The sequence below is a fragment of the Neodiprion pinetum genome, chromosome 5 (assembly GCF_021155775.2).
Source record: "Neodiprion pinetum isolate iyNeoPine1 chromosome 5, iyNeoPine1.2, whole genome shotgun sequence".
Taxonomy (NCBI): Eukaryota; Metazoa; Arthropoda; class Insecta; order Hymenoptera; family Diprionidae; genus Neodiprion; species Neodiprion pinetum.
Genome location: NC_060236.1, coordinates 30,082,764 through 30,108,083, shown reverse-complemented (window position 1 = coordinate 30,108,083; position 25,320 = coordinate 30,082,764). Strand labels below are relative to the sequence as shown.

The 25,320-nt window shown below is 36.3% G+C and overlaps 1 protein-coding gene across 5 annotated transcripts in view; it reads right to left on the bottom strand.

The window, feature by feature from the left end:
* Positions 1-25,320, bottom strand: part of Mitf (transcription factor Mitf) — a 54,574-nt gene that overhangs the window by 24,008 nt on the left and 5,246 nt on the right. For 2 of the 5 annotated variants that reach the window (XM_046626102.2, XM_069136155.1), the window contains exons 1-3: positions 21,525-21,971; positions 10,038-10,239; positions 4,019-4,402 (exon numbers count right to left, since the gene is read on the bottom strand). In XM_046626102.2, coding sequence (XP_046482058.1) covers positions 4,019-4,402; positions 10,038-10,239; positions 21,525-21,907 — 969 coding nt within the window. In that variant the 5' untranslated portion in view covers positions 21,908-21,971. Of the gene's footprint in view, positions 1-4,018; positions 4,403-10,037; positions 10,240-21,524; positions 21,974-25,320 lie in introns of those variants that run through there. The other 3 variants (XM_069136156.1, XM_069136157.1, XM_046626106.2) reach the window with 2 other exon arrangements.

Sequence of the window (25,320 nt, the reverse complement as noted above, 5' to 3'; positions counted from 1 at the left end):
GGTTATAGTATGAGATAAATAACAAAATCCCGTTGTAAATGTTCCATTCTGAAAAGAGTGGCGTGAAGTTTTCGATTGAAATATTACGCGCTGGATTCCCCGCATATATATTATACCTACAGGTACATATACCTATAATTCCACGTGATGGTTGAATGATATAATACGCTTCACTTTCCTCCTTGCCCTCGATGTGTTAAATTAACAAATTTAGTCTACGGTCTCTAATTCTCACAGGCTAATTTTTAATCATTCGAACGTTGTTCAATTCAAACGATAACGGCTTACGACTATTTTCATCTGAATTTAAACGATATATATATCACGATTAAAGTACATGACGAAAAACTCAATCCTAATATGTAACAAAATTTTTCGACCCAGCGTATCCGAAGTATGATTTAAAAGCTCTAAACAAAAACCCTCGATATGAAAAGTTTCAAAAAAATTGAGAAAAATCGTATGAAATATAACAAAATTTTTTGACACCTATTGGAAGATGGAGATTTCATAACTTGAAAAGACATTGACGTAGAATCTTGATCGAGATTTCATGGAATGCCCCATACGTATAAAGCTGCAGAGATTGGAAGGGGGCTGAAGTGGACCGAGACGACTCACGTAAGTCATGAAGAAGAAGAAGAAGAAGAAGAAAAAGTAGAAGACGTATAAGAACACGAATAAGAAGAACGACGTAACGAGCTACAATAAACTAATTGACTCCCAATTCCGACTAGGCATAAAACGAGCCTCGGTCCTGGCCTAACTACCGGCTCAGGATCCTCCCGTTCCAAGATGATCATTAGGGTCGTGTGAAAGGTTCAAAAGTTTATTACAACCCGTGCCGGTCTCGCTGCCGTGGCGATAAACACATCCGTGTGCAGCTGCATCACGCACTGTTCAATTAACGTAACGCGCTAATCGTGCAATCCTCCTCCACTCGCTGATTAACGTTATACAAGTACGATCAAACGATTCCATTAAACCGAAGGGCATTTAAAACTCTTTTTCGGCATTTCCCGATCACGCGACCTAACCTAACCTTCGTGAAAAAGAAAAAATTAACAAAATCGCACCTAAAGAAGCCGAAACACAGTGCACGGTACGAGCGAATGAAATACATGTAGTTGTACTTCGTGTAATAGAAGCAACACGGTTAACTTTGATTCGAAGATGTGTGAATTAAGCAATTGTGTCGCAATGACGATTTTTCCATATTTAGAAGCATAAATGGCAAAATCTGAGCGAATAATGGTCCGAATGAGTTGAAATTTGGATATAACATTTGTTTTCACAAGGTGTAAGTGCACGCGAAAGCTGGTTCGAATATCTCAATGGGTAAAAAAGTTTCGAATTTGAATGCGCGTTGAGGTGAGGACAGGGATTACGTCGTCGATACTCGGCAAGTTTTTTTGACTATTCTGACATGACCTAACCCTAACGAGGGTGTTTGGTTAGTCGGCAAGATAAATCAAGCCGAATACTCGAAACTCTGAGCATTTAGTGGTAAGAGGAGTTTCTTGTAGCCAGACGATCTATCTGCAGAAACAGAGAGAGAGAGAGAGCAGTGCCCGCTACCAGTGTGTGTGTGTGTACAGAGCTTGATGTAACTGCGAACTTCGAGTAGGTACAGATTGGCCCGTTGCTTGCATACCCTTATGCCTACATACTACTCGAGACTCGAGCATGGTTTATTTAGATATCAAATCGCCGAGCTTATACCATTCGATAAACATCTAAAACATCCAGTAAATACGCATCGACATATATGAGGTGTACGTGAACGTTGTGTGCAGAGGATACAATATCTCGATGTTGTTACAGTCATGATATATCGATGAATGGATTTTTGACCCGCGTGGCGTAGATATTCTTTATCGAAAATTTACTCTCTGTTTATGAGACTATCCAAGTTTGGGAACATTGATGATTAAAATCGAACGAGGAATTTCCTGACATGAAATCTAACGGGAAAAAGTATCGTATCGTCGGTAAATGCATTCGTTCGTTTTATGACCATAATCATGGTCGACTTTCAATTATCAATTACCGAAAATTATACGAAACTGCTGATTAATGCCTGACGTATACGATACGCCCCCTAGTCTCATTTCGCGTTCAACAGCCGAGAACGGAAACTGGTGTTTCGCTATACCGTCTCAATTATCGAAGGTGCTGAACGGTTATTGGCTCAATATTAATATCGACACTTAACGTGTGTGCACAAGGGTGCGATTTTACCGCAAATATATCTCACTCCGAAAATACATGATACGCTCCGTTGGATGATTATTAACAATATTGGTCAAGGATTTGAGAGCGACCCCAATTACGTCGTTTCGTTTTATGAACATTCATTCGCGAAACAGCAACAAAAAAAAAAAGAAAAGAAAAAGGAACGCTAATTGTACTTCAACCTAATTGTAATTTTTCCACTACCTCGTGGATTCTAATTGTACGTTAATGCGGAGAGTTAATTAGTGTATTATAGCAAGTTTGAAATCGACATCGAAGAAACAAATTGCTCTGCATGACTGTTCAAACCTTCACGGACACGCGAATCGTGGCTACACGATCATCATTGCCATCATCATCATCATTGTGTGTTTGACTTGAATTTCTGTCCACGCGTCAAGTGGCGACGAATTTTCGTTACACTATTTACCAAAAATTAACAACTATCGGTATGAGAAGAGTTTCGCATACATTTGTACATACATGTATATGCATATATATATATATATATATATATATGTATATATATATCTCGGTTTGAGAATGTAATTAGAATTTCCTCTTCACCCAAGGAATGATTAACGTCTCGTTGTTAAAAAAGATCTCGTTTCGGTAACGCTTCTTTCTTGCACGTGCATATATATATATATATATATATATATATATATATATATATATATACATGCGTGCGTGCGTGTGTGTAATTTCGTGTTCCTCATCTGAAGAGCTTCGTGTACCGTACAAGAAATACGTGTGTGTCCGAAGACGAATCAGGTTGCCTGGAAACCGTACCAATTCTCACGTATTCTATACACACGTCGTAACCCGGGCGTCGAAGGCCGTCGTCGTGACATACCTATAATATATATATATATATTTTCAATTTATTTCCTTCGTCCATTTTGTTCCTGCTGCGGCTACGTTTTTCGGTTGTAATTTCACAATTGTCAATCCCAGCCACTCAGGACTGAAGGAAATCGAATCCATGCAACGGATAAACGTGCGTGGAAACAATATAAAGGCAATGTGATTCGCAAGTGCCAATTTTTTTTCTTTTCCGAAAATCGAGTTTTTTTTTTTCAGTCCGGAATCGTAGGACGAACCGTTTAGATACGAGCAACGCGAGAAACCGAAACATAGAACCGCCAGATTTCTCGCGATTTCAAAAATATTTCCAACTTTCTATAATATTTTGACTTTTCTATAGACTTCATCTTCCTGTATTTCAAATTTCTATATGATACATATTTTCTCGCCTTTGATTTAAATACCATAAATTCTATACCAATCAAATATTTCCATCATTCCCAATTTTTAACCCCCACCCCAAAATAGTCATATTCCTAATCGCTTTCGTGTTTATGAAAAATTAAAATAGCTGAATGAGAAAAAAAATAATTAAGAAAAAGTGTAACCTATCACGAAAAATTATATTCCATTTGTTTTCAAGCATTTTTTACCTCACTGATGTCTCTGAAAAAAACAACGTTCTTAATCGAAACTGAATGTACGCGTAATAAAAATTACACTGTGGGGTATAATCTCGCTAAACTACGGTAAGAATATTTGTAACGATTTAAAAAAAAAAAAAAGTTTCTGGTTCCAAACGTCGATGTTCAAGTTTTCTCAAAATTGAGAAAAAAAATTCCCTAACGCACCATAATTCATCAAGGTTAATAAAAAAAGAAAATCCCCGACTGTTCCAGACTTTCCTGGTTGAAAGTTCGAACGGGAGCCCAGCAATAATTCTCAAAAAAATGTGCAACAAGAGAAATTGACTCACCTCCGAGTTGCTCGTAGCGACGCTCGAAAGTCCGGGTGACATGGCGCCAGTGCCGATATCGGGACTAACGGCATCGGCGTGCCCCTGAGGGAGGAGAGCGGGTCCTCTGGGGTAGGAGGCGATATGGGGATGCTGTGGCTTCGGCGGGTTGTGAGGGGGCGCGCTGTGCACCATGGGGGCGGCTATGGGGGCGACGGCATGCTGAGGAGGGGGCCCCGTGTCGAGGGGTGTGACGCACCCACCGCCCTCGCTGCCCTGGCTCGTCGGTATTTCGGATGCGTTGGAATCGCCGCCCCTGAAAGACTCGTGGAGGAACTGCCGGACTTGGTTCTTCTGCTTCTGGACGACGTGGTAGCGTGTCGGGTTCTCAAGCAACGTCCGTACCTGAAGAGCGAGAAATATAGAATCGAAATAAGCGTACAGAATTTGTCGTGCTTTGTATAATATAGAAACAGACTAATAAAATTATATTCTAAGATGTGAGAATTAGACAATTGTGTCGCGATGACGATTTTTCCATATTTAGAGGTATAATTAGCAAGATCTCGTTGAATAATGATCCGAATGAGTTGAAATTTGGATATAGCATTCATTTTCGTAAAATATACGCGTAAGTGAAAGCCAGTTCGAATATCTCTGTAGGTAGAAAAGTTTCGAATTTGAGTCCGTACCTGGAGAGGGTGAAATGTAGTGCCGAATTAAGCGCACAGAATTTGTAGTACTTCGTATAGTACAGACACAGTACAAAAAAAATTGATTCTAAGGTGTATGAATTAGTCAACTGTGTCGTTGTGATGATTTTTCCATATTTAGAGTTATAATTAGCAAGATCTCGGTGAATAATGGTCCGAATGAGTTGAAATTTGGTTATAGCATTTATTTTCGCAAGATATACGCGTACGTGAAAGCTGATTCAAATGTCTCTGTAGTTAAAAAAAAAGTTTCGAATTTGAGTGCCCGCTGCGCGTTGGCGTGAAAAAAGCTTCTTCGATAGGCATATAACTAAGAAATAATCAGACCGATTTTGTGATAAAATATAATCAGTTATCAAATATAAAGAATCGCGTTAATTCAGACCCAGAAGATGACGAAAATCTGTTCATTTGTTATCGAAATATCGTCGGATAAAAAATTGATTACACGCATAATCGGAGGTAATTCCCTACATCCAAAAGGCACGTTATTTTGACATAAACGAATGGATGCATCAATGTTTTAAAATTATTTATAATAATGACAATTTTTTGAAACTACAGAAACATTAATACACAAATCGTTCTCTACACCCACGTCAAGCAGATATATTTTATTTCATTAAATTCAACTTGTTTTATGATTTTTTTCTTTTTTCAATTTTCTCCTTCTCATTACGATTGTATTTGAAAATGGAGAGGAATAGAGTGAGATCGTGTCAACACAGCTGTCACATAGAAATAACGACGATAACGATACGCGGAAGTAAAAATGTATATTATAATTAACGACAAGCAGCTACATTTGGGAATAATTTCTTCTTTGCTTAACATACATTCGTTATTAACACCGTCTATTTTTATATCGAGCCTGATACACGGGTATAAATGTAATTAATTATTTATTATAACTTTTAAAATCGGCAAATACTTTCTCACCGTTTACAATCGATCGATCAACGCGGATCGCGAGTTACAGACATTGATCGTTAATTAATTATCACCGTTTTGACAACAGCTGTGATTGCTTGCTCATACCCGTGGCCTTGGACAGTGTGTTACATACATACATATATTCGTATAGAATAATACACGCACGTACATACATACATGTAAATACTCGTACTATTCGAGTCGAATAATTTGGAAAATCAACGAGAAGCTTAAAAAATAAAGAAGGAAGAAGTATGAAAAAAACAAAGTAACGGAAAGACGTGAAATTGGACGACGCTTACGCATGTAAACAAAAAGGGTAATGTAAAAATTACACACATTCGTTATTGAAATCGAGGAAATTACGCACAACCCTCGGTGATGACGCAGGTAGATGAATAACGTCGCAACGCCACTCGCGGCTGTAATTATCTTTGCAGTCGACGCGATCATTTACAACGTTACATTATCGGTACATAGGTATATACACATGTATACGCGTGTATGATCCAAGAACACCGAAATTATTTTATCATTAACGATAGCACGTTTAATTGTTATAAATGTAGTTCCCTGTCACCTCGATCTGCGATCTAAAATCGAAATTATTGTCAAAAAAAAAAAGAAAAAAATTCGATTTTGATAACTGATAAGATGAATGATACGCATTTTGTGCGTAGAGTAAAGGATAGCACCTAATATTGTAAAACTGAAGGAATCAAGACATTTCCAAATCGTCGTATATTCAATGTAATAACATATCAAAAACGGACTAATAGCAAACTTGATTTAATTTAATTCTAGATATTTTTTTTTTTTTTTTAATGACAACCGTCCAAGCTTAAACCCCCCCCCATTACATGCGTATAATTTATAATGATTGGCGACAATGTGACAATTATTACTATTTACAAGATAACGCATATAATAGTATATCTGTACAATTATATTCAGGTATAAACTAATCGCGAGTGATCTGATAATTAAAAATCGTGTACAGTACTCAACGTTATTTGTTTTGTGTTCTTTTTAACACGCACCGATCAATGATACCGACGAAAGTTTATCAAAACCGATATAAGGTTCGTTTCCATTTTCTCAGATAAGTTTTTTCTTTTTTTTCTTTCCTCGTGCAATTAACGCATATCTTTACGTACATAGGTACGCACGCAAATAAGATTAAAATATTACATAATGATTAAAAACGACTGGAAAGAATACTGATTAATGATAAAACCTACGTGCGGACGTATTATACGTACGTCGAAATTTCGAAAGTTTCGAGATAAAAACAAAAAAGGGGAATAAAAAAAAACGTAATAAGTAAAAATATCCTAAAGATAAAATAAATTATCGATAAAACATATAAGTATGTATAAAAGTACGTGGAATGTTTGAATACGTAATATGCAAAGGCCCGAGTTAAAGGTAATTTGTGTGAAACAAAAACAGGAAAAACTACAACTGAGTATACGGGAAGACATTTACGAGATAGAACAAGAGTATCGAATATAATAGCATACATACACAGACACCGAAGTATAATACATGAAAGGAATATTCGTGCGCTGTAAATAATTATCTCGGCCTATTTTTCATTCGATCATGCGTGTAAAATTGAATTTAAATGGTTGACACAATGCCACGATATTTTCCACGGTTAACCGTTATGGTATAATACAGGCTTCTACGACATCGCAGATTACTTGTGAATGTCGGTACAATTATATCAATCGACTCTCGAATCGGTCGTGAGATAAAGAGAAAAAAAAAAAAAAAAAAGTCGCGGAAAAAATTTTGTAGATATTTATGCGTACGCGCTCTTGTCAAACTTCAAACGAACTGCGTGTCAATTTTTTCGAAGAAAATAAGAGGAAAAAAAAAAAAAGAAAAAAAAAAGAAAGAAAAGAGAAAAAACAATGTTCGAACCGAATTCGCGCCAAATTATTTACACGATTCGTTCCGATATTGGAAATCGGTAGATATTCAGAGAGTTTGGTTTGCGAAAAAAAAAAAAAATAAAAAAATAAAAAAAAAAAAAAAAGAAGCCTCAGACCTTTACACGTTCTGTAAAAAAGTTGCAAAAATTTAATTTTCACGAGCACAGAGAGGAAAAATCAACTGCCTCGAGGGTTTTTCAATCGGATCAAACCGCGTGCGTGCGCGTGTTCGTTTTTTTGTTGTTTTTTCTTTTTCTTTTTTTCATTCCTTCTCTCTTCGCCACTTTTTTCGCTTCTTCGTTCGAATAATTGTACAACATATTCTCTCGACTGAGTTTAAAAAAAAAAAAAAAAAACACATTGATCTTGCGGGAAAAAATATGGACGATCGCGTGAAGAAGTTGGAATCTTATGAAAAATTGACTAAAATCCGTAAACGATATAAATACGGATGTGTATATTTTTTTCCGGAGAATAAACAATGTCGGAACGAATTACTTGAGTTAAAATTCAGAGTTCCTCGATGCGGATTAAATATCATCAACATATTATCCATCTCACGTTCCATCCGAAATGTAAAATTGCACTGAATGTATACGATTTTTTTTCTCACGAGAACCGAACGAACGGTGCGCTAAAAATGGAACATAGCCCCCGAAGCTAGGCGCGTTCTTTGTTTCGCCTCTTTTTGTCTCTTTAAACGAAATGACATAATTACGGAAAAAAAAAAAAAAAAAAAAACCAATAATAATCGACCCCGCATTATGTAGCTGTTCGGTAAACAACGGATATTCCGTGGCATTTCCAACTGCAGCCTGATTCACCGCGATTTTTTCATTTATTACAAAAACAAGGCCACCGCATGAATATATACATATATATATACCCAGACGAAAATTTTATGTATGTACAGGTATGTATATTAGACTGTTTCGCGTTAGGACGATAAAATGTTTTTTTTTTCTTTCTCTCGCTAGAACGAGATCCAAACATTAGTTCACGACGGGGAAAAAAAATTCCACGAAGAAGCTGGAACGAAGTTGTAAATTTTTTTTAAAAACATTTTTAGCGTTATTTTAATGATATCGAATCAAGCAATGCGATAAAAAAAAAAAAGAAAAGAAAGGAACTTGTAACGAAACAAAATTCGTAATGGTTCCCCATGTAATTTCCCGTATATACGGAATCGAATGGTTTATGTTACCGTGCACAAATATTACCTGCGTTCCGTTAATAATTCCGCGGTGTGCGAGAGGTGGTATTCCATGAAAAAGTTCCAAGCCTACAAACTCGAGTTACCAGGTGAGGATTATCACGAATCCGGCCGATAACCGCGATGCAAGAAGATGAAACGGAGGGAGAGACGCGAGTTGAACGACGTTCCAGATGCTTCCGCCATCTCTGGGCGACCGGGAGAAATAAGATGAAGACACGTGGGTGTGGCCGGTCGGTAAGGGTGGGACAAAAAGCGCGGTAAACGCGTGATTCGCTTTCTTTTTTTTTTTTTTTTTTTTTTACACGTTTGCGCGTTTCGCAACTTGCGAAATCGTTTTGCGATGGTAAAAAAGATCCCGTGGAAAAACGTCCAGTCGGAGAAGTTGGTTGGACTAGAAGACGAACGATTAACGGTCGGATTTTATCAGCATCTCAATTTCCCGGCCGGATTTATTCGGATTACGAAAATGGCGGGAAAATCGAGATGTATTTAAATACTTGAAAACGAATCTCCGCTTTTCTGTTCTTTCTGAACAAGAATTAGAACAATGAAAAGGAAAATAGTTCAACTTTCACTACTACATCTAAACGTTTCGATGTACAGAGATTAGAAAATCACAACCGAGCATTTCGAGATGGACATTTACCTCTGTGATCGATCTTGTGTCGAAGATATCTCGGGACTAAACGTACGGATATCGATGATTTTTGTCTCAATCGACGCGGCTCTTCTTAACTTGGGACTGATTAGATTTTGAATCTGATCAGTCTAGTGATTTCTATCGCCGAATAATAAAATTTTTTTTAAAATTATTCCAATAATGATATCTGGAGAACGGATCAACGGATGTTTAAAATTTTTGTCTCGATCGACGCGGTTTTTCTCAACTTGATACTGATTATTTTTCGAATTCAATCATCAGTACAGTGGTTTGAGTTATTCGAATAACGAAATTAAAAATAAAACAAACTAAAAAAAAAAAAAACAACAACAACAATCAAATGACGATATGTCGAGAACGGATCAACGGTTTATTTTATAACTTTGACCTCAATCAACTCGGAACTAATCGGATTTAAGATTCGATCGCTTCGATATTTTTTCGAGGTTACTTGAAGAGTAAAATTTAATAAAAACAAAACATTCTCTTCGCAAAATGTTTTCCGAGCGAAAAATTCGTCAAAGTAAAATAAAAATTTTTAAATTTCTCCTTCTAATCGTCGATAATCTTTTTTTACCTGCAATACTTGCGGAGGCACGTCAACGCCGATGGTTGAAAGCGGGGTCGGCGGAACGGGTCTCGGAGCTGCTGCTACCGGCCTGGAAAATCTTTGCTGATGTTCCGCCTCCCGTCTCTCTTGTTCCTGCAGCTGTTCCCTCATCAGCTGTAACCTGAGCTGTGTCCGAGAAGTTGGTGTGGCAGTTTTAAACGTTGGAGGGCTGAAATGATACGGGAGAAATAAAGATGGCGTTTAAGTAGAGGGTTGAAATTTTTCGGCGGGAAATTCAAACTCGAACTTAAATTTTTTTTTTTTTTTTTTTTTTAATAAACCTACTCAACGACTGTCTCTAAGTAAAAACAATTAGCGGTATTAGGAATATTGCGAACTGTATCCAAGATGTGAAGATTGGCCGTCGATTTGGGGTATAATAAATGTTAAATTCCAGTGTTGAGTCGGAGCTTCAGATAAGACGACAATTTATCGTATATATATATATATACACACACACACACACACACACACACACGGTAATATTTGACCGAGTATATTCAAGTGTATTTCTAGTCACGGGGCAAAAGTAACGGAAACGTTTCAGATCACATAACAGGTGAATGAGTCTGAGATAAATCTGTGACAGCGATACTCAGCCTCTGAATAAGTATGATCTTATATTTTTCAATACCGCGTGAAAAGAGTGAAATCGAAAAAAAAATCCAAATTTCTCCTAGCGTTTAACAATTGACAATATATACATATATATATCATTATATATCAACGACCTGAAATATTCAATTATACATTGATTCTCGAGGCCGAGGAAACTGCTTTCGCAATTTCGCGCAACGAGTAAGATATTCTTGATGATAAAAAAAAAAAAAGCAGTAGAAAAAAAAAATTTACTATACTATACACCGTACCGGTCAGTGTTGAACTGCTAACGAGAAGGGGGAAGATGAGGTTTAAATAAAACGAACAAACATCGGCCGGTTTCAATTCAAAATGGACGTTCAAGTATGGAATCGAAAGGAGTAGAAGAATTTGAAAAAAAAACATCAAAAAAAAAAAAAAACAAACAAATAAGAAGAGAAAGGAATTACATTTTTTTCTATCGATTATATGTAAAAACGATAATATGTAGTATTAAAATAAAACGTTAATATTTCAATACAGCGGAAAAGCAAGACAAATCTCTCTCTCTCTCTCTCTCTCTCTCTCTCTCTCTAGCTGTCTCTCTCCTAAAAATAGATTACGGCCTGCAACACGCAATATCGCGGTGAATCCTTGTAGGTACATAAATTATACATACCCATATACATATAAAAAAATGTGCAGAGAATTCGCGCGTTTCTTTTACATACATAAATATTTCTGCTTTCAATTAACAAGCTATTCTCGACTGCAGAGGTGTATAATACATACCTGCATTATATGTACACCAAGCATAATACAATAAAGTCGCGCGCGTCGAGCAGATAAGAAGCAGAAAAAGAAAAAATAGAAAAGGAGAACAAGGACGAAAAGTCGAAGAAGCCGAAAGACAAATCGAGAGAGAGAGAGAGAGAGAGAGATTATAAAGATAAAGAGAAAAATGTTCTCCGCAATTGTTGAAATATTATTTTCAAGGCATTGTTAAATTGCCTCGATGCGTCGGATCGTTTAAGCCGAAATCGGAAATCATTGTCTTTTCCTCGCGTCACTTACTTACGGTACGTAAAAATACTGTAATGCCGATGATAAATAATGCGCGAATCGTTTCGTCGTTAATAAGTGAAAATTGATCAAATACCGGGATTAAAAGTGTCGGCGCTTAAACGAATTTTATTCTAAACGGGCGTAGCAATAACTTGCGAGTTTCGTAGCGACAAGGTGACGGAAGTAAAAAACAAAAATGATGACTAAAAAAAAAGTAAAAACACATCGCCACGTATAAGGGAAACAAGAATAATATAAAGAGATATAAAAATTTGTACAAACAAAAATCGGAATAAATGGTAAAATGTTTGAAAATTTCAAGCGACGTATTTTCCTTACATGGGATGTTTGAGTAGACACAGCACAAGTTACCTCTATTTTCAACTCTTCGAACGTAACATTTTTTTTCCTTCGCATCTTCAAATCTCTCGTCCGAACGTGTATTATAATTTCTGATAACGTCTACGTTTACAATATAAAAGCATGATGCCAGCTGTCTAATCGCGTTGTATAATGTTCAACGTATAATATACACGCGTTGTAAATTATTTGGTTAATTTACGTTATTGAGAAAATAATATTGAAGATAATAATAATAATTGCAATAAAAACAACGGGCATCTAACGATGATGTCAAACAAAAGGAACGATAAAGTATTAAAAAATAAAAAAAAAAAAAAAAAACGATGCCGGAATATCAGTTTGCAGGGACTCAACCGTCAACTTTATATATCTTATCTTGCATGTCGCCGGGACGTCATAATATTATACGTTATTAAACGTATAACCGCAACAGTGCGTAGAGTATGAATCAACCAATCTGCATCATAATGTATTCCAAGACTTAAATCTGAGACGCGATTACCAAATACGGCGAGACTGTTCATTTTTTTCATTTCTCTTCTTTCCTCTTCTTTTTTTTTTTTTTATATATAACACACGCTCATAGGAAGAGGATGAATTTTTTGCATCGAAATTTAGCGGGTGAGATAAAAAAAAAAAAAAAAAAAAAAATCGGATTGAAAGTAAATGAATTTTGAAATCGCATGGTTATTGTTGAAATGTATAATTAAAACACACCGGGCTTTCTACATTAGACAGAGTATCTCGACCTTTTTGTCGTACATTATTACCGACACTCGATTCACCCAAATTTTCACATACTGATGATTTTTTTTTTCCCGTTGGTAACTTCTTCCATCTCGTATGTAAGAACATCGGATAAAAATTTTCAACAAAGAAGAAGAAAACTCGTTATCCGTTGCTCTTGCAATTATTTAACCCTGCTCCAAACTCAGCGGTTGTAATAATAACAATTATTATTATTATTGTTATTATTGTTATTATTGTTATTATTGTTATTACGACTATCGTCACTCGAATAACGATACCGGCGAGTGTCGGAAAAATACTTGCGATTCTTAGATAATACATTTATTGTGAGATAACCGCCTTTATGAAATGACCGATTGATTGAAAGTACTGTCGTTTCTTTTTTTTTTTTTTTTTTTTTTTTTTTTTTTGGAGGGGTTTTTTTTTCTCTCTCTCCCTCTCTCTCTCTCTCAACGACGCGTCACGACGGCACGTCGAGTCGAGGGATCATTCAGGAATAGAAAAACAAACGAAAAACCGCAAGATCTTTGGAAAAAAAACTGAAAAAAAAAACCAGAACGGAAAAAACGTTTGCACCGCAAATTTTTCTTCTTCTTCCTTTTTTTCTTTTTTTTTTTTTTCTTCTTCTTTCACTGGACGAATTTAAAGGGGCCTTGGAACGAATTGAAATTATGCCTGTCTTTAGGTTTTTTATTACTTCTTCCTTCTTTTTCAAAGAAAACGAACACACTCGGAACATCCCAATTCTTAGGGCTTTGTTATACATAATCTCCCGAGTATATTAGAATTTTGTTTCGTTAAAATTAATAAAAAAATGGCGGCACGTCGCACAAAAAATGTAGCGCGATTCTAAAATATTATTCAAGCTATAAATAACAAAGTTCTAAAAACTCGGATTGCTCCAAGTGTTTTCATTTTCTTCGACAGACATTCCTTTCAACCCGTTTTATAATTATATACATATGTGTTGTATGCTAATAAAAAGATTGATACAGACATATATATATATATGTGTGTGTGTGTGTGTGTGTGTGTGTGTGTGTGTGTGTGTATGCGAATATCGTGCAACGATAAGTGTAGAACGTAGATTAGATTTATTACCGCGTGTATAAGGAACAGTTTTAATGTGCGGCAAGCAATTAAATAAAAGTCTGCATGATGTATATATATATATATATATATATATATCAGTTACGTCTCGTTAGTATTTTCAAATTATCATCAACCTTTCGTCGTTGTTACTTTAATTAAGAATATTTTTCTATCCAGCCAGGTATTTCCATTAATTTTCCACCCGCATGTATTTTACGCAAGGTAACTTGTCGTTGATATTGACAAAGTACGAGCGTACAATTAAATCGCTGCATCCGTTTCCCGCTAATTTTCGAACGTTTCTGAACGAGAAAAAAAAAAAAAAGCACGTATCGCATTTGTCAAATGGATACGGAGGATACGATAGAGACAAAATTTTCGTCGTCTCTCCCAAGAATCAAACGTATACCTAATTAAACAATTGGATACCTCTGTGTGACACATTCTTCGTTCTATGTTTCATTTTTATCTCCGTAATGCGTTTTCATCGTTCGGCAAAATTTTAACGCACCGCTATTGTCAGGTATTTCAGTGTCTGTGTCTTTGCACAATACAATATGCGAATAAAAAAAAAAAAAGAAAAAAAAAAAAAAAAGAAAAAAAAACTTTGTTGTATCCCTTTCAAGAAAAATATACACGCGTGTAACTATTTCAGGCATTTGCATACAAATTAGAGGCAGAAATTATTACGCGGTGAGCGGTTGTGACGTTTTTTTAATTTTTCTTCAAATCTTCTCTTCTTCTCAACAATTAAAAATTATACAATAGCAGCGCGGGCGATATATGTTTTTATAAACAAACGTACTGTGTGTACAATTATCACCGATTGCATCAGATATTGTTCGACTCAATATCTTGGATGCACGAAAAATTCTAAACGTGATGCCTTTTGTTTTTATTTTTTTTTTTTGGGTTCTTCATTCTAAATTTTCTCCCAAAATTAAATTGATTCTCGTTTGCAAATTAATTGACGTACTTTTGTGTTTTTCGCAATTATTCTCAATCATTTCGCACATTTTTATTTCGATATTTTTGTTTAATCGCCTCGAGGAAATCACGAATTTCGATTCAACTATTTGTGCGAACCGGAAAAGTATTCCTTAACATTTTTAAACATATTTATGTTTTTTTTTTTTTTTTTTTTGTGGCTATTTTCGATAATTTACCGACAGATTTTCGACACCCGAGAGTGATTATTGCGATACGATGAAAATTATTATCGGTAGAAACAAATTGACTGAAAAAAAAAAAAAAAAATTGTGAAAATCAAAGGAATAATTCGTTTTCGAGAAAATCTCCAATTTACACATATAAAAACACGTTTTACATGAATTGTAAATTTTTGATGCCGCTGATTAGGAATCTGAAATCAGGTTTTGAAATTTCTATCAAATTTCGAATTTTCGTCCACCACGTTGAATTGTCAAAATCTAATTTCAGTCTCGTAATCAGCGACCCGAAAAACCATAGAATACTATTTTGTTATAAAAAGTTGACTTGGCTCAATAAAGAGTGACTCAAAGTATTGGTGAAAAGAACAAGGAAAAAAAGCTACGAAAGGCGTGCGAAAATTTGCATTGCAAATCGATGAGAGCAGAAAATTATTACAGTCAAGCACAAAGAATTGCAACGAACGAAATAATTCAAGGTTGAATTCTTTTCTTTCTTTCTTTCTTTCTTTCTTTCAACGATAATTTTAGCGCTTTCTTAAATTCGCCACGTACGTAGATACTGCGGATAATAATTATAATATATATATATATGTATAAAATTATGCGTAGCAGTTGCGAATATTCGAAAAAATGTTTCAACATTTCTTTCACACATTCCAATCGACTCTAAATACTTCATTCTTTTTTCCATCCAATTTTCACGAATTTGTACGTACACGAATAACAAAGAAAAACCATCTTTCCTGATTGAGATTTGAAAAAAAAAAATGCCTTCACCCTTTTTTTTCCCTCTAATCCTTTCAAATTTCCAATTTCAGGATTCCATAACAGCAAAAATTAACAGATGATTCGGTATCGGACACTTGTCACTGAAAGTACAGATTATTTAACAATAATCAAACGTGGAAACGTTTTCACGTTTTCACGTTTCACGCCGAATATAAATGGAGGAATGAAAGAAAAAAAAATCTTCAATCTCTCGATAAGCGCGCCGTCAAGGTTTGGAGATTCTCCAAAAATTCTCAAACGTAAAAAATAGAAATACTTATTTTAACAATAACACACTCGGCGTTATATATACATAGATATATATATATACATAATACTCTTATATAAATTGTGAGGTGAAAAAATGAGACGAAAAACGTGGGTAAGTGAAGGGAAGAAGAGATGGAAAAATATTTTTTTTTTAAATTGCCAAAAAAATCGGCAATCGCGTCTTTCTCAGGGTGGAGAAAACGAATTATCCCGTTTAAATGCCGCTGAAAGATATATAATATAAAAAAAAAAAAAAATAAAAAAAAAAAAATAAAAAAAAAATAAAAAAAAAAATAAATTTCTTCCACTCGCTCTATTTATAACACCGCGTACGCATAATATATGCTGCGTGTAACGTCGCGTAATGACGTTCGCAGCATGCTGCAGCAGCGTGCATGCAGCGCGTATTCCAAATTGCCCGCAGTCGTTTCGACGAAAAAATCCAGGTGCCGTTTTACGTATGCATGGACGATAAACGGAAACAACGACACGCCGGGTGTTCGGAGAACAAGTTTAATGCGAAATATTATTTTCCAAAAAACGACGAGGGAGAGTTTTTTTTTTCCCCATTATTATTATTATTGTTGTTGTTGCTGTTGTTGTTGTTGTTGTTGTTGTTGTTGTTGTTATTATTATTTCCGTCGACCACATTCGAATGGGAACAATTCGATTTTATTTCCTCAACGTGTCACAGATGCCGAAGAATTGTTAGAATTTTCAATAAAAGATAGTTCGATGACGTCATGTGACACTGGCCAATGGGGGACAAGCGTAACAGTGGTTCTCATATATATATATATATATTGTAAATAAAGCATCGGTAATAACGAAGCGAAGATGAGGAAAAATAGGGAAGGAGATTATTCATAGCCGTTATTATTCTATGAATATATGTGTATACAATATACATATACATGTATATATATTAGACTGGGCCAAAAAAATTGACTGTTTTTTTTTTTTGAAAAATATATTGAGAATATCGTTCAGTATGACAAAAAAAAAAAATTCATGAAATTTTAAGCCCTTAATATTAACTTTAAGAGGTCTATCATCGCTATTTTTGATTTTTAGTAATAATTTGATGTTTTACGTCAGAACTGTCGAAATATTGAAGTGAAAAAATTTATGTTCACTTATGCCTTTATAAATTTAAATTCCCTACAAAAAAGGTCAGATTATAGATTTTTGTCAGACAAGCCGTTTCCGAGTAATTAAGCTTAATAAATTGATATAATTTCTCGATTAATTCTTAAAGTTAATATTAAGGGCTTAAAATTTCATGAAATTTTTTTTTTGCCATACTGAATGATATTCTCAATATATTTTTCAAAAAAAAAAAAATAGTCAATTTTTTTGGCCCAGTCTAATATATATATATATATATATGAAACTATTCTCGCAGGTAACGAAGCAGCAAAAAATCGCGGGACGGAGGCGGAAAACACGCAGAGCTTATTGTCAAATGTCAGGGTTTAGTTTATTTTTACAATCGCATCTATCTCATTAACGAAACGACGAGACATATAACCCAACCACCACCCTTCCGTCAGCCAAGTGTTCGAATTTTCAACTCGATAATAAGCCTTTTTTTCCACATTATTCCTTCAGCATCGACAAGATGTGAAAGACAAATCCACACAGCTATCCAAATACCGGGGATTGAAAATTTTTCAGTGAAACTTCAGCGCTGTTTAGAACTTTGTTCTAATTTGTTCCGATATTTGCTTCGTTTATTTATTTACTTGTTTTTTTATTATTTTTTTTTTTTTTACTGTCAGGAAAAAATATAAAAATTTAAAGAGAAAGATCAAATCAAGCTGCAATAAAATTTCAAGCACGTTCCAATCGAGTAGTTCCAACATAAGATTCTCGGGATTTATTTGCACGCCTATTCTTCCTCGTATCGATATTTTCTCCGGTCGTTTAAGCCGTTCGGTAAAAAACCTGCAGAGACTAACCGCATGCATTTTACATTGGAATGAGAAGAAACAGAAACGCGCAGTTAAGACAGATGAAAATTGTAACGTTATATACTGTAGTCAACCGGTTCTGAGAAAGACTGTTATAAATCACCCGATGAGAAGTGTCTTCATTTCCATTTCAAATAGACGGAAATTCCATGCAGTATGAAATCCGCAACTTAATGATATGTATGTATATATATATATATATACATATTTATAACTGCGATTATATATTGACCGTATAGTTCATTTCCGTTGGAGAATTACAAAGAAACTCGAGCAATTTGTTACTGAACTGTGAACAATTGATCGACGGGTTTGATTTGTACAAAAATTATCGGTGAAAAACAAATGGCGTGAAAATATATATATATATATATATATATATATATATATATATATATATATATATACAATAGTGCGGTGGTTTTTGGTCGTGGAGTTTATAGTATAAAAATACCCGCAAACCGCAGGTTATTTTCGTCAGGTAGCAGTTTCGCGGTACTATCTATAAGCGATCGGCTGGCCTGCGGTTAAACGCTTATACTTTAGCCAGCTGTCAAAAAATGACTCAAACGAAATCCGAAGCGAAACTAATTTCCGTGCACCGATTCGTCGCAAATTATGGTCGGGTAACGTTGGGTCGGATTAGGTTAGGCTAGGTTGGATTAGGTTAGGTTAGAAGACATTCGTTCATCTGGCACAGCTCCATATTCTAATTTAATTGAACTTCGCGTCGCTATTGAAACCTTCAAGGTTAAGGTCTGTAAATTAACGAATATAAGAAAATCTTTCTCAATTTTGCCAACAATATAAACTTTGCGTAAATCTTGTTATTTTACATAACATGATCGGTTTAACCGCGGGAAGCAAATTCATACGTAATTTACACCGTTCCAATGGGAATAAATACCTGATTCAAATATCGAGGATACAGTTTGTAAATGAAAACGGTGAAAGATAGTTCGATGACGTCATGTGACACTGGCCAATGGGGGACAAGCGTAACAGCGGTTCTCATTTCCCAGAACAAAACGACTGGCTTGCAAACATTTGAGATCCTTACCGACGCGTATAGGATGATAAAATTAGATAAAGATCGATAATGATTCTAAACAAAAATGCTGACAGTGAGAAGAGTCGATGAATATATTATCGTGACAATCGATCGAACTGCGATTTAACAACACGCCGAATTCTCTTTGGTCGAATAATAACTATACATATGCAGTATAACGAGGTACGTTCATGTGCATTAAGTGAACGACTCGCGGTCGGTATTAACCAGTTTTTACCAGTGATCAATTCCCTGACGTCATATAAGATATTGAGAGGGATCTGTCAATCCGACTGTGAAAACGATGATACGATGATCAAAACATAAGCTGCGGGATACAGATTCGAGCAAACTTATACACGCATCTGTGACAATAGGTAAATTCTACGATACGACTCGTGATACAGACACGTGCGCAGCCGAATCATAACCTAAAATACATCTGACCTTATTGAAAAGGGTTGGGGTTAGTGAATAGGAAAAGAATATAATGTAAAAACAAAATAAATAAAAATAAAAATCACCCAAGAAGAGTGTTTTCATTCAAAAATAGAAACTTCGTAACCCAACTAACGGCATCCTCGTCGTAAATCATAACCTCTAATAACAGCTCTACGTGCTGCGTTCGGGTTGAGGAGAGGCGAGAGAAGAAAGCAAGCTTCGGCAAACCTGCCAAAGAATAATGCGCGTTCTAGTGCAGTAATTGGCGATATAAATTTTCAAAACACACGTCCTGTGGGTAGATACTGAAAAATCTCTTTGTCTTTACGGGTCTTTTGTTTTTCTCTTTATATCTTGTATTAAACGTTACATCGGTCATCAGACTACCAGACGCGTAACGAGTACCGTTGTAAGAGCGAAAATAAAAAATAAAAAAATATTAACACAAACATGTCTGCCTGACGCGTTAAACGGAGAAGCAACGCTAACAAGAAATTGAAACTTCTAGGGTTTTTTTGGCTCGAATTGTGGAGCTCCTGATGTATAGTTTCATCCAACATGGATCTTCCTCGGTTCTTCGTTTACGGTAGATCAAGTAGCATTGATTTAAATTACAATAATATACCCCTTCAGGTTCGAATCTATGAGACCCTATCATTAAAAATTCATCAGTGAACAATAAAAATAAATATTCAAAACTATGTATACACCACAGGTTTAATTTGTCACGGAATTTCATCATTCGTCAAACTTCCGATACAATCGACAATAACCTGAACGAAAAGAGGCATGTTGGATGAAACTAGGTTTCACAGGCTCCAAATTTCAGGCCAATGAATGTATCTCAGAAATTTGAGTAGAAGTTTTGCACAATCTGTTCAACTGTTTCAGAAAATTGAAATCAGTCCAAAAAGAAATTTTACCAAAGAAGAATACAGATTTGCAAGTAAACGATATTCGAGCAATAAAGACTGTACAATATTTCAGAGTCCATTTAGAACTGTGCGGATAGCTCGAGGCATTCGTAATAGACGTTTGATCGCCTCGCAGTTCGGCTGCAAGAAAAATATACAAAGTGCAAAGTATACGATCCGGCCAATCCGTTTTTGTTGGGGGTAAATGGCACGGACATAATTTTGATGAAAGTAATCCCCCCCGTTTTTCCGTCTCCCTCTAACTCGATTTCACCAAATATCTGAACGTTTCGCAATCCCGTTCCTTCATAAACGATTCGCGTTACGAGAATGAAAATAGATTGATATTTCAGTTGGACAAGAAAGAGAGCAAGCAGCTCGTATAATGTAAACCGTCGCTTTGAGGCGAACAAGCGTTACTGTAACCTGGATGCTTGACTGTAGATCTTTACCTTTCGGCAAATTAAAGAGGATAATTTGAATATGAGATGGGGGATGGGTGAGAAGCTTGAAAGTTTGTAATAAGCCGGAAGTTGAAGGAAAAAAAAAAGACTAGTTATACAATTTTGTTACCGAAAGCGTTGACTACTAATTCTAAAACGAAGGAAGCATTTTTTTGTGACAAAAACGACCGTCCTTGCTACGATTAGCAGGCATCGATTGATTTATCGGCGAAATCAACTAATCTGCGTTTTTTAAATCGCGGAATTTTGTTCGATGCAGAAAAAAAAAGGATCGTTCAAATAAAATTCGACTTGATTGACGGGAGCCAAATCCTCGGAACGTCACTTAGTTTCGTCAAGTTTTCAACTTTCAAACTGTGCACCCGAGATTATAACGGGTCAATAATCGAACAACGTTGCAAACCTCGAAGTTTTTCAATGAAACCATCAACCAGTCAAAAACAAGATAGAAAGATGCAAAAAAAAAAAATAGACAAACTAACGAACATTACAGGATTTAGTTAATACGACGATAGTAGTCCGGTATGTAGATATATGCATGTAGGTTACTACCAGCCGTGCGGCCTCGTGTCCCGCAAGATGGCGTGTGCGTTACCATCGGTCGGTAAGGCAGGGTGATCAACGATAGACGGATCCATTTCAAGTATCATTCGAAGATCGTCGTCGATGCCGAGATGAACCATGACCCTAGTAGTTTTTCCGACGTCTTCGTAGTTCCCCTGACTCCTTGCCCGGAAATTTCCCGCGGCATACCGATGTCGACAATTTTCGAATGGCGGACACGAACCGCCGACCGCAGCGCCACCGAACGAATTATCCGTTCCCTGAGCAGTGATTCGCTTCTGACCGGATAGAGCCGAGTCGTTCATTCGATCGAGTCTGGCAACGAGCTCCTCAAATTCGCCGATCTGACGCGACGCCTCGTCGATCTGCATAATGACGACGGTGAACCACCACCGCCGTCCCGCATAGGGGTGTGATTTATTTTTTTATCTCTCCCCCTCCGTTACCCCCTTTCGTCTCTAATATCCCCCTCTTCACGTCTGTACCGTATGAAATTTGGTCCACAAACGCGGAAAAACGGCTATTAAAAACAAAAAAAAAACAAAAAAAAAAACCACGAGACGCGCGACGTACGTCTCCTCGAGCCCCGTTGCTACTACGTCCGACGAAAAGGCCTGACGCATCTCGTCGAACGTCTACCTATATTGTGCCAACATTCGTGGCGCGCTCGCCGCAAACACCTTCGAACACGCCTCGTAATCTTTAACGAAGCCCACGTGTGTGCCGAAAAACCAACACGCCGGCAGCGCCGCTACTCAAAGCGATCTCCGATTCTTGACAGCGTAATTTTCTATTCTCGACTTGCGCCCCCCCCCCTCTCTCACTCTCTCTCTCTCTCTCTCTCTCTCTCTCTGTCTCTCTGTCTCTCTGTCTATCTCTTTCCGCTATTACTTCCCGTCGGCGCGACAACGGCACCTGCCGTCTTTAAATTTTCAAAATAATCTTACGTCGATAAGCGTTGATCAGGATTCATTATACCTACACAAGGTGATGGTAGCGTAACTCGCCGAGTTGTAGTTGTAAATTAACCTCTCAAGTACGCGACTATTTTTTCGATCATCGAGTACACGCTCTGGGTCTGTGAGGTCCTGTGCTTTTTTTCACGGTCTAGCATTTCAGAACTACTTTATTCCCATGAGCTTGAAAGAATTCTTAGATATTCCTCGAATATTGTAGAATCGATCCCCGTAGTTTAAACGCCACTTCAGAAATATTAAATCATTGAAAAAAGTTCCGGAAAGAAAGAAGTTTCGTGACAAGAGTTGTCGTTTTAAAAATTTTTACGTTGATTGGGCAAAAATTTGAAAGAAGTGTTCTCGAAGGGTTAAAGTGGTTAAGCGTAAGTGATGTTGCTCTGTAGTAGCGCACATTGACGAAGCTAATATCATGCAACAAAGCTGATTATACGTATTCCATTTGGGGCGAAGCACGGATTTTTATTACCTGCGATTGACTCGATATTTTTAATCCAGGAATTTTCGAAGTCGTTGATCTTGAATTTGAGCTTAAAAAGTCTGCAGAGTTTCAGACGATGGTTGAAAAAAACCATACGAAATTACTCGATTCTGATGAAACTTGATACCTAAAGATTTTTTTCATAACATTGATCACGTGTTTGAACTTAAAATTTAAAAATTACAAGAAACGAAAAGAAAAAGTCGACTAAGCTGTATTTCTGAAATTTGATTTCAAATTCGTAATCAGCGACGTCAAAAACCGTCCATTTCCAAATTTCGCGTCAATCAGAGATAAGATAAAGCGAACGAGATTAAAGTTAGTAACGTAGACGTAATGAACCGTCTAAGAAAAAAATCACCAATTCACAAATTCGCAATCGGTTTGAAGGTGTTGAGTTTTTAAATATATAATACACGTTTCGCTTTATTACGGTTTACCGGATTTCATACCACCCTAAAATTCTACAGGAATAACAATTTTCCTTGACGGTGCATCGTTACGTTAACGTTGGAAGCTTCGACCGCGTAAAAAAAAATGATGTAGGTACGTATACCCAAAATGGGTAAATAGCTAACTTCGTTGCATAATCATAGCTTCGTAAATTTGCGGGAAAGAGAAATTTCACTACCACTCGTATTACCCTCATTCTTCAAGCGCAACACAGCTGTAAAATTGCTATTCTCGAGTTAGTTTATACGCATACACATAAATTATCATCGGCGATTTAGTTTGATAAACACGAATACCGAATGGTTCATCTCATAAAAAAGGTCGGCCACCTTTCGTGAAAGTCATCGAGGTTGGTCCCAGAATCATGAAAAACTTCAAAATATTTTCAAATCCCAAATCACGTTCCGTCAAGTCGCGTATGAAGTGTTTCGAAACCAAGTTCAAAAAAATCATTTCAATCGGCACTTGCAAAAACCTTTCGAAGACACAATTGAAATCTATTGAGGAAACTTATCAAATCCATTTTAAATCTTATCAAAACAGTTAGAAACGCTCCGGAATCGGACTATGAAATTAGCAATATTCCACGAAATCATTGAAAGCGCGGGAATTTTTTTCAAACTATATACCAAGTAAAAAATCCAATAAAAATTTGCGAAACAAGTATATTGGAATTTTTAATGAAATCTTTTAAAATCCTCACAGCGTGATAAGTTTGAAATCTTGAAAACTGGTTCGGTAAAAAATTAATGAATGTTTCAATTCCCAGATGTCAGATTTGAAATATTCACATCCTACGTCAAGGAATTCCCAGTGGTATAATCTGGTAGCTATAATAATACAGATTTACATATACATTCCGTTTGATAAATTGGTCAAATCATCTTCAACGTGACGTTTAAAACTGACACGAGAGCAAACAATATCTTAAAAGCTTTTTTCACCACCCACATTTGAGACGTTGACGTTAAGCGTATGTCTATAATAATAAGAGATCCACACGTGTGTGGCCTAACGAAATATCCTTCGTCTCCGCCTAAGATTTCACCTGATAAATCTTGGTATCGAATGAATTTGAGTTTAAAAAAAAAAAAAAAAATCGAATCGATCGTATATATTATTACATACATCCGATAATTGAAATTCGAAGCGACATTATTACGCCACCGCGTTTCTCTCGTAACAATAACAACGAAGATTTTCTCTGCGTAAGCAATCAGGCAAACTGCCGCTGAGTTCTCTCGTGCTTTCGCACAAATTACACTCCGTCTATTTATATTGCGGTTTGAAAAGAAAGAGAGAGAAAAAGCGAGAAAGAGAGAGAGAGAGAGAGAGAGGGAGGGAGAGAAAGGGAGAAATAAAAAGAAGAACCGTCGTTTCCTTTTTAGATAAAAACGAACCAGAGCGCTGAGTGTATCTCTCGCTGAGTCTTTATTGAACCCGGCTATATTGAACAATGCGCGGTTTGCATGCACTTTGCTCTTTGCGATTAGGTTATCCTTCGCGGCCGGCGAATGACACACGTTGGAAAATCGTTACGTATAAACAATCTCGGGAGCGACTTTCTTTCGCCGTTGTTTAATTATAACACTGGAACAACCGCCGTAGAAAAAATCAGGTAAATCCGACACGAATTGGCATCGGTCTCGATTTTGTGCAAAAAAAAAAGAAAAAAAAAAAAAAAATACACAATTGGATGGAATATTTTCTAAGTTTTCAAGTTATCAGTCGTAGAATATTGCAAATCCGGGAGACGATAGGATCGTTGCCTCCTTGTTGCAAGCGATTCTTTATACAACAAGATTATCCGTTGCGAGTTTTTTCACCAACCAACGAAATCGCGGTTAGAGTTGCGTAATGTCAGATTTGTTCGCTA